At 36.9% G+C, this 10,662-nt stretch overlaps 1 protein-coding gene across 1 annotated transcript; it reads left to right on the top strand.

The window, feature by feature from the left end:
* Positions 1 to 2,257: 2,257 nt before the first annotated feature.
* Positions 2,258 to 8,474, top strand: LOC110109618 (TBCC domain-containing protein 1). Its single transcript, XM_020840783.2, has 10 exons — positions 2,258 to 2,852; positions 3,261 to 3,401; positions 3,801 to 4,226; positions 4,392 to 4,496; positions 4,993 to 5,133; positions 5,234 to 5,437; positions 6,257 to 6,349; positions 6,565 to 6,676; positions 8,028 to 8,123; positions 8,211 to 8,474. Exons 1-9 carry the CDS (start codon positions 2,364 to 2,366, stop codon positions 8,060 to 8,062), a joined length of 1,746 nt encoding a protein of 581 aa, XP_020696442.2. The 5' UTR covers positions 2,258 to 2,363; the 3' UTR covers positions 8,063 to 8,123; positions 8,211 to 8,474.
* The last annotated feature ends 2,188 nt before the right edge of the window (positions 8,475 to 10,662 follow it).

Here is a 10,662-nt window from a genome sequence, read left to right as displayed (position 1 = left end):
AAATCCTGAGCAAATCCTGAGTTGTACCGAGTTGTAAAAAACTCGGTACAACTCGGTATTTGCATGGTATTGGTCTTCACAGAGCGGTATTTCTCATTTTTGCAAAGCAATACCTAGCAAATACCGAGCAAATACCGAGCAATACCGAGAAAATCTCGAACATAGTATTCTCGGGTTTCGCTCCGGGTCAAGTCGTCGGGCCGCGCGGTTTAGAGTAAGAGCACGTGGCTACATGTTATTGGCGGCCGAACGTAGCTCTACGTCCGGTCAGAGGACGCAATAATTGTTCTCCATAACAATATCCTAATAGAAATTTTATCAAGAAGAATCTTATACTCATTAGATTTGCTTTTAGATGAGTAAAATTTTAATTAATCATTTATCTAATGATAAATACACTTATCTTAAAATATATTTAATAGATAACTTAAATCTAATAACGATTTTTGATTGAAATATCCTAAGCCAAATTTGTTTTTCCATTTTCCTATGCTAGTTATTCATCATACAATACATAATTGACTAAAACGAACATATTTATTACTTACCATGAAATGAGAGCATCTCTAATTCTCTCAAAAATTGCAAGTACAACATCAATAATAACATCAAGCCTTTTTTCTTTTTGGAAGATACTGGAACGAAACAATCAACTTATTTTTATTAGAAGATCAAAAAGATTCTTCCGATGTCTCTTTTCTAGGTCTAATAAAATTTGTAGGTATAGGAAGAAGCTCCATCAAATAGAGATTTTTTCTTTCAACCATCTTTCGATTGTTAATACGGGATATAAGGATCACTATTTGTACTACACCTTTGATCATAAAATATCGATTGATTGTTGCACCATGTGAATCATGTGAAAGTAGGATACTCCAAATTCGGTGATAAAAAAGTTGCATAAAATGTTCTTGCTGGAAAAAAAAGTGAGTGAAAGATCCCACTGAATCGAATTTGATCCATGAATCTAAGAAATAGTGAAAATTCTTGATCTCTCTCAACTCGAATATCTTTGATTTATATAAACAAGTGTGCAAAGATGTAGAAATTACGATTAGATTTGGACGTGGTCTAAAATTTTGATGGTAAATAATATTTTTTTATTATCTAAATATTTAAGTATTATGTACATAGATTATAAAGTTTATATGCTGAATATTTAAGTAATACATTTTTAATGCTATGTTTGGAAATCCTTCATTGATATAAATTCATTAAAATTTTATATCTTAATATCATTTAAAATTATACTTATTTGTTTAGAGATTTTTACTTACGGGTCAGGTCGGGCCTCACCAAATCCACAGAAGTCCGACCCGTTTATGAACCCGTCAGTCACCAACCTGAGGACCATGTTAGCCAGCCGTTGCTGGTAATCACAGACCATTGATCGCACTCGTCACGTTCCCAAACCAACCCTTGACAACCTAACACGTATCACTCCTCCGCACATCCGGGAACATCCGACCGCTACCTCCTCATCTTCCCTGGCCCTCGAGGCTCCTTTCTTCGAGATCCAACAGGACCGGCACCAAGAAATCAATTGACCTCGAAAATGACCGAAAGTTCCCGCACCGAAACGGTAGCCAAAATGAATAAAGAAAATACTTGAATAAAACCGACATCCAAAATGATCTGGCGGGGCGTTTGCACCGGCCGGAGAAAATGAACTGGTGAAAATAATTTTGGAGAAGTTTTCGGATGTTTGCACCGGCGGGACTTTTGCACTTGCGTGACGTTTGCACCGGTGGGACTTTTGCACCTGCGGGATGTTGGCACCGACATCGGTCTGATGGGAAGGAGGGAAGGGGAGCTACTCTGTATCTCAAAATGGAGATTGTATTCGGAGAAGACGCAACGCCCTAGAGCTACTCCTAGATGTTTCCGCGCGCAAAAGCTGTTCTCGCGAGTTGGTTTTGACGGGAGCAGACGGAGTGTTAAATTTGATGAGGACTAGTTCATTACCGTGGTATAACAGTAAAATTTAAAGTTTAGATGTGAGATAAGTAAATAGAGAACTTTGTTGTGTTATGTATGTAAAAATCCCTTAAAATTATACTTATTTTTTTAGAGATTTTTACTTACGGGTTAGGTCGGGCCTCACCAAATCCACAGAAGTCCGACCCGTTTATGAACCCGTCAGTCACCAACCTGAGGACCATGTTAGCCAGCCGTTGCTGGTAATCACAGACCATTGATCGCACTCGTCACGTTCCCAAACCAACCCTTGACAACCTAACACGTATCACTCCTCCGCACATCCGGGAACATCCGACCGCTACCTCCTCATCTTCCCTGGCCCTCGAGGCTCCTTTCTTCGAGATCCAACAGGACCGGCACCAAGAAATCAATTGACCTCGAAAATGACCGAAAGTTCCCGCACCGAAACATCCGCCGGGGAAGGACCACCGGCGGCATCCTCTGACGAAGAATCCAACGGAAGACAATCTCACATACTCTTGCAGCCTAGGCGCGAGCCGTTCGAGTACGGTCTCCTTCCCATCCCGAAGCTAATCTTAACAGATGGAATCGTAACCCTTAGTTCCGTTAAGGAGAAGCTTCTCCGGCATCATGCCACGTCTCTTCAACGAATCGACGTAGTTGGCCTCGCCGATGGTCTCAAGATCTCGCTTGCGGAGGCTGGGATTGTTCTGGATACTCTCGTTTCTGTCCTTCCGTATGAGCAGGAGGATCTAGATTCCGTGGATGTTCGTGATCTCGTGCTGTTTTTATACATCCAGTCGTATAAAAGATTGATATCCAAGACGCATAAGGATTCTGCGGCCGTTGCGGATGTTTGGCCTTCGACATCGGTGTTTGATGGATACCTCTCGGCTCTCACGCCTATTCAGGTTGGTAACTTCTTATGTCGTTGCAAATGTAATGCATAAACGTATTAGGAATGTTTTTGTTTGGAATGCAGAGCGTGCAGATGAGATTATTGGAGATTTGACTACTAAGTCAATATATTGATGCATTCAGTTGAATCTTTGCGTGCAAGATATAGGAAGAGATAAAAAAGAGCGGGCTTTGGCTTGGGAGAGAGAGTTTTTGTAGCTTTTTATATACATAGTTAAATTTTCATCAATCCGAGCACAACCCTGGTTTTTAAAGAAAGAAAAGAAAACTGCTTACAATTAACCGAATTACGGTGTGCTGGCTGTGCTATTTTAGTTTCATTACTAGCAGCAAAAATGGGAATTTCTCTTTTGCGGTATTCTTTTTTCACAGGCTTATATCAAGTTTTTGTTGGATTGCAGCTCAAACGCTGTGGTAGTCGCCGATCTATGCCCTCTCCTGCTGATGAAGAGGCCCATCAGTTGTCTTATCTCGAGAAGCATATGGAAAACATGGTTTCTCTTTTGGCTGACTCAATAGAGGGCGAGGGGGATGAATCTCTGGTTAGTTTGGTTGCATTATAGTTTTATTCCTTATTCATTCATAGCTGTGTAAAACATCTATTTATCCTGATGTCTCAAGCTATCATATATGCATCTTTACCGCCATTGCTTGCTTCAGCTAGATACCAACTGATGAACTATAAACTATATTTACTTGTTTTGTTTTTGCTTTACTAAACCAGCAAATATGCATCTTTGGGTTGTTCTAAAGTTTGGAATTGTAAGTGCATGATTTCTTACCGATATGAATGTCACTTAGTTTTCATTATCTTTTCATTCTTTCTTCTGTCATCTTCCTTTTTCTATCCTCCTTTTTTTTTCCTTCATGGCTTTCTGTTGTACTTGGTGAGCCAGATCTGGTATCTTATTTGTGTTTCTTACTTCTATAATGCTTAGCAGGTTTTAACTTTGGACAGTTTTCAGCGCCTTGGACTTATAATTCAATTCACTGACAATGGCCATGAAGGAATACCGCTTAGCCAAGCTTTTCCTCTCTTTGCGAACCACGATGCTAATTCACCTCATATTTCTGTACCTGCTAGCAAGGTTCTTGACTGGCTTTTGCAAAGTATAGCAATTTCTTTGGAGCACATTGCAGCTGCAGAGAAATCACCTACACGTGAAGCTGCAATGGGGGGCATTAATGATGGGGATTTCGCTATGGCAGATGCCTCCGCAAACAAAGCCAAACTGCAAAGCAATGGTTCACCTAGTGGATTATGTGAACATGGTACTGCACATTTGAGGAGCCAGACAATAGTGGAGGGTATCTGTAAAGCTTCACTAGTGAAACAAGCATCCAATACAATCAGACATCCTGTAAAGGTGAATTTGATTGGATAATCCCATACAGACTATGGTCTCTTTTGCCAGCATTGGAGTATATAATGATTGTTGAAAATAATCCCAAAAACTTTCATAATATAGTCTAGAGATCTGTACTCAGTGGTCATTTTTATTTCACTGATCAGATGGGTTGTGTCATATCAGGTTTTGAATTGCCACGATTCAGTGATTTATTTACTGGCGCCACTGAGTTATGCCACTGTTTATGGTTGTTCTGATGCAACTATTGTTGTTGGCGCTGTTGGCAAGGTATGCATGATCCTACAATGTTGTTGTTTTGCAATCAAGTCTCATAAGTGACTGTTTTAATAGAGCACATGAAATTGCTTTCTGCTCTGATGTTAGGATTAAATTTATACATCCTATATACTCTGGCTTGATTATATCTTATACTAAAGTGAATGCAATGTTGTTAAGACTTATATAAACCTGCAAATCCGTTTGATTATATAGTGTTTATCACATGAAGTACAAACTAGAATAAACTTCTAATGCTACATATATAATGTAAATTGCAAATTAATTGGTATTTGGTAACACGATGAAGTGTACTTCTACCTTAAGTAGTATAGTTTGCTGTCATGATCTTGATTTAGAACTCTTTTTTTATTGCTCAGAAGGCTACTAGTGTTTGTAGAGAGCTGTTGTTGTGTTTTTCATTTTAACAATTCCTTGCTTATATGTGCACTGTTATATCATATTTTATATTTAAGATGATTAACATAATGTGTTGTAAAATTTATAGGCTCTGAGAGTGGAACATTGTGAGAGGGTGCAAATTATAGCTACTGCAAAGCGCTTATGCATTGCGAATTGCCGTGAATGCATTTTTTTCTTGGGGATTAATCATAATCCCCTTATTCTTGGAGATAATCATAAACTACAAGTAAGCCTATTGTTGTTGTATGTTTCAAATTTGTAGATGATAGTTTTATTAAAAGGGAAATATAAAACATGGATTTTGTTTCTCTGACTTTCTCTTATAGGTTGCCCCTTTTAACACATCTTATCCCCAACTAGCGGAGCACATTTCTCAAGTTGGAATAAATGCAAATATCAATAGATGGAATGAACCCCTTGTGCTGGGGATGGTGGATCCTCATGACTCGTTATCTCACCCTGCTGGGTTATCTGATACTCAGTCTGAGTCGGCAACATGTCTTGATCCTGACCAGTTCACTAACTTTTTGGTACGCTGACATTCTTTTTTGGGGCCTATATAATTTGCCATTTAGTTTTCCTCAGAATATTAATGACATTTCCTTATCTATCTGGCTGTCTCTTGTTGCTACTAGTGATAGGGTCCATTATACCATGTTTTTCAGCAATATTGCCATCATATGTTGCCAAAGCTTAAAAGCAATTGTAACAAAAAAAAAACCTTGACCATTTCATTCAAATATTTGTTGGAATAGTATTTCAGTCCCCAGGCGAGTTTGCTCAGGCTCTATAACTTGCAATGACAGTAATGTAGGATTTCTTGCATTACCGTCGTCCATGCATATACACTCAAGGAAAAAGAGGAAGTGTATGAATAAAGAGATTCAAAGCCATCATCATCATTAGCCATTTAGCCTTATCCCAATTATTTTTGGTCTGAAGAAATACAAAGCAAAATTGGTAAAAAAAAAGTAGCTAAACAAAACTCACTGTTTGTGGAGTTACTTCAAATCTTTTGCACTCTAAATATGGAATAGCGAACTATTTTTGAATTGGTACCTCTCTTTACAAAGAGGGAATCTTGCTTATCAAAAAAGAAAGCTATAAATAAAACAAATCTCTGATAAATTAAAAGTAAATTAAATTCACATCAATGGAGGTAGATACAGAGATTACATATTTAAAGTTCCAACTTCTAAAGTTACCACAAAAAATGACTTTTTTATTATTTCGTACCAATATACATGGATTATCATTTGTCCAACCCCAACCCATGTTTTCAATCCTAAAATATTATCTACTATGCTGTGAATTCACCTGAGTCTTTCCTTCATTCTCCTTGTACGCAGATTCCCAAGTGGTTTGGAGCTACTTTGGTAGAAAGTACAGAATGTAACCCATTCCCATTGCCTGAGGCTTATGTTGCGGCTCAAAAGAAAACTGTATGCTTCTGATACTCAATAATCTCTAATGCTTGTCTGCTCTGCTCTTTGACCTTGCTTTTTATTTCTTATTTCACGAGAAAATCTGTTTCCCTTCATTGATAAAATTTTTTGCTCATCTTTTAAGTGTTCTGGATTTCATCCCTTCAATTTTTATAAATAATGGATCTTTTTTTTTTGTGGAAGACCTTATGCATTGAAAATTTGTCTGGCAGCACAAGGTTCTGAATGAGATCCAGGAAACTATAAGAGGCGCGCAGCTTGATGAGATCAAGAAGCGTGATATTGCTTCTGCCCTTCATACGCAGTTTAAAGACTGGCTATATGGTAAAGTTTATATTCTTAGTCCTTTTCCTTTATTTGCGTTATTCAACCTAAACATAGCTTAATCATGCTTCCATCTACAGCTAAACAGTTTTCTTTTGCCAACTAATGGGTTGTATTATTGCATAGCTTGAGATTATTTTAAAACTTCAGCACGAGACAGAACTTTATGTTTGTATCTGCATTTCAGATATATATTTTTTCATACTTATTGCTGTCAGTACGTTCATCTCAATTGTTTGAGGTCGGCTTTAATGAAACCCTGTTCTCCATTTGTTTAGCGGTGCATGAGGAAAATTTAATGCATCTTTTACTTCGATGAAATTATTGGGAAATAGGCAAAAAAAAATTTGATGTACAACACCCCAATGCTGTGTTCCCGAGCGCCTCGATACTAAACGACAGATAGCATAGCACCGCAGCGCTGCGAGACAGACTGGGCAGTTTGTTTTCTCGTTTTATAAAAGGTTGCATCCCTTGGAGTTATTTTATTTGACTTTCTTATGTATTTTCAGTTCGAGCAAGAGTGAGAACGGTGCATGTGAGAAGTGAAGCAAGGAGAGAGTGAGAGAGAAGAGAAATTTGTACTTATTTTTCTCAATTTTTATAGTGGATTTCTTGGTGTGGTGTGGATTCGTGATTTTTTTTTTCCATTTTGAGATTTTTCACATTAAATACTGATGTCCTTTACTTCCCGTTGCTTTTACTCCTCATCTCCCAACACTACTAATTCGCATGTGACCTTAAGGCTTCACAATTTTTTTTTAAAATACTATTAACTAATACGCATGTGTGTGATAGATCAGTGAAGTGGTGATTTTTTTTTATTCTAGTGCTGGATACCAATTACTCTTTTGTTTTACAGTACAAGAGAAGTGAACTTACCGCTTTGAACTGGTTTCCATTGACAACTTTTGGCTTAGAATCAGCATAAAAATCAAACATTTATTCGACAATAAGAAATACTACTTGTAATCTTAGAGGGATGGTGGAATCTTAGGCTTTGTTTGGGAAGCTTTTCTTATTTCTTTTTAAAACAATATTTTAGTACAAAAATTGTTTTGAACTAAAATTTTTGTGCTAAAAAATTATTTTAAAAAACTATAAAAAAAATGTCCCAAACGTAGCCTCAGTAAGATAACTTTATTTCATTTTACACAATGCACCTTGCATTTGCACGGGCTTATGTGATGCGTTGCCATTGGCCCATATACTTTGTATGGAACCCACTTGGCCAATGACAGTGGTTCACACCTACATGGGTCATGAGTTTTCCACCAGCATCGCACAAGAACTATTGTCTTATATAATGATTCTCTAACTAAAATCTACACTTTTTACCATTGTTTTGCAGCTTCAGGAAATATACGGCAACTGTATTGCCTCTAAGGAGACTAAGCTAATGGCGACCATTTCCAATGTGCCATTGGATTCTAGAGTAGCAGTTAGGGTATGTGCACCATTTCCTGAACTTTTCTTTTCTGAGCTGTACCAAATTTTCTTTTGTGCTCTCAATTATTTCGTGTGCAAATCACAGATCGTCTTGCAACACACAAAGCTGAGTGTTTGGAGCACAGGAAAATTACAGGAGTTCTTTCTGAGGCTTCTTTGTAGGTTTCAAAGAGATAATTTATGATTTAAGTTTTTTTTTTTCACCCACCAATGTTCTAACTCGCTGAGGTGGTGGTGATTCTTCTTTTGACACATTTGTATTCTGTTTTGGAATGGAAACAGTAAATCTTATTCAGTATTTACTGTTTAATAAAAAAAAAAAATCAAATTACAGTCCATGTTAATCTTATTACTGACTTGCCCCCCACCTCTCTCTCTCTCTATATTCATGTATGTATGGAAGGAATATTATGTGAGAATAATGACCAAAATATAAGAGAAGTGTTTGAGAGAGTTTTAGAAAAAAAAAAGAGAGTTAATAATATTTATATTCATGTCATTAAGTATATGTATGCATAAGTATTTACTTGTGTTTAATGACAAGGTGATTTGATCAAATATTTTTTTATTTCAGTTGGATTACATTAACAATTAGCTTTAAGCTTGTGTCTTTTTAGCTTTAGTAATTGATATTCTTTCTTGACATTTGTAAGAGGATGTATGTTGGAGTATGTTTTTCATTGGTGATATTTTTCTTGTTGATAAAATTAGAGAGAGTTGAAGAAAAATTTGAATTATGGAGATCAACTTTAAAGTTTAAAAATTTTTGTTTGAATAGATCTAAAATTAAATATGTAAAGTATAATTTTAGTAGTCATAAAATAGTGGCGGGATTGTGATATTGGGTTATCAAATCATTAAAAAGAGTGCATATTTTAGATATCTTGAATCTAATGGTGAAATATATAGGAATATTATTATGTTGTTATGTTGAGGCACACATCATTAGTCTCATCGATGTTCCTCCTCATTCGGATTATATCATGACTTTTTCACCTCTTCTTTTGCCTCAACATTCAGATGCCAATGGTCTCATCGATGCCCTTCACCAAGGCGAATTATTACGTCTGGTCACCGGATGTCTGGACTTTCAATCCAGATGTATCACGTCATCAAAATACACTGGGATCCGGTGTATTTGGATGACGTGGCACGTCTGAATTGGTGTCCTGACGAATCCGGACACCGGACGTAATAATTTGCCCTTCACCAATGAGATCTTGCCATGGGCTTCTCTTCTTCATCGTTGTGGTTGCTTGACATTCACTCATCACCAATGCCGGTGATGCTCTTCTTTTAGTCCTTTTGCTTCATCAAGGGTGTTGTTGAGTCAAAAACTGACAAATATTTCATTACAATAACGGAGTTAATAAAGTGATAATTTGCATAAACAGATAATTTGAGATTAATCATATATTTTTAAATATTATATATAAATCCGAGCATTTAATTTTTTTATATAAAAATGATTATAAAATTATTAGGGGTGTCAATATTTGACACGACACGAAAATCCGACCCGATTTCAAAACGGATCGGGTTCGGGTTCTCGTATTCGACCGATTTGAAAAAACAGGTCGGGTTTAGGTTGACCCGGGTCAACCCGAAAACCCGTTTAATTTTAAAAATTTGGATTCAAGCTCACTTCCCGCTGCCCGCGCTGCTGCCCCGCGAGCCCGCAGCCTGCGCAAGCCCTCACGTGTCGCGTTCCCCCCCCCCCTCGCCCGTCATCCGCCCATCGCCGTTCAGACTTTCCGGCACCGGTAGAACCCAAATCCGGGTCTGGTCGGGTCAACCCGGCAACCCGACGGGTCGGGTCCAAGTTAGACTTTTTGACCCATTTACATATCCGAGTCGGGTTAGGGTTGACCCGTTTGAACCCCGGGTCAGTTCGGGTTTGACCCGAACCGGACCCGAAACCTGGTTTTGACACCCCTAAAAATTATTATAAAAATTAAAAATTTAATATGACAATTCTCCTTATAACCCAAGCACATTAACGTCTTTGGTTGAAACAACATTCAACCGAACTATTTGGTCTTTGGTTGAAACAACATTCAACTGAACTATTCTCAAAATCGTTTGAAAAAAGAAACCAAACAAACGCTAAATGGCTGTTTGACAACAAGTGGGATTTAACTTTAGTGGGATTTAATAAATCATGTAAATCCAAATTTAATAAATTCGAAATGTGCTAAATCCTGAAAATTGTTTGGTATGTCAAATGTTAAATCATGTTAAATACTGAGAAAACTGTTTGATAACATATATCAAGATTTATGACGATTAGGGATTTAAATTTAAAAGAGATATTTATGAAATCAAGATAATTATATAAAACATAATAAAACCAATTTTAGCTCATATAAAAGGATCAAAAAATTCAATAAAAAGCAAATTACAAATTAACATTTACCAAAGTGACAGATGAAGTATTAAAGAAGATAATTATATTAATATTTAATTACTAATTATATCATTAATTAGTCAATTAAGTTAAATTAGATTATTAATTTATGCATTGATTATACTATTAA

Source organism: Dendrobium catenatum, unplaced genomic scaffold (assembly GCF_001605985.2).
Source record: "Dendrobium catenatum unplaced genomic scaffold, ASM160598v2 fragScaff_scaffold_911, whole genome shotgun sequence".
In the NCBI taxonomy this organism is placed as follows: domain Eukaryota; kingdom Viridiplantae; phylum Streptophyta; class Magnoliopsida; order Asparagales; family Orchidaceae; genus Dendrobium; species Dendrobium catenatum.
This window is presented reverse-complemented; position numbering and strand designations above follow the sequence as displayed.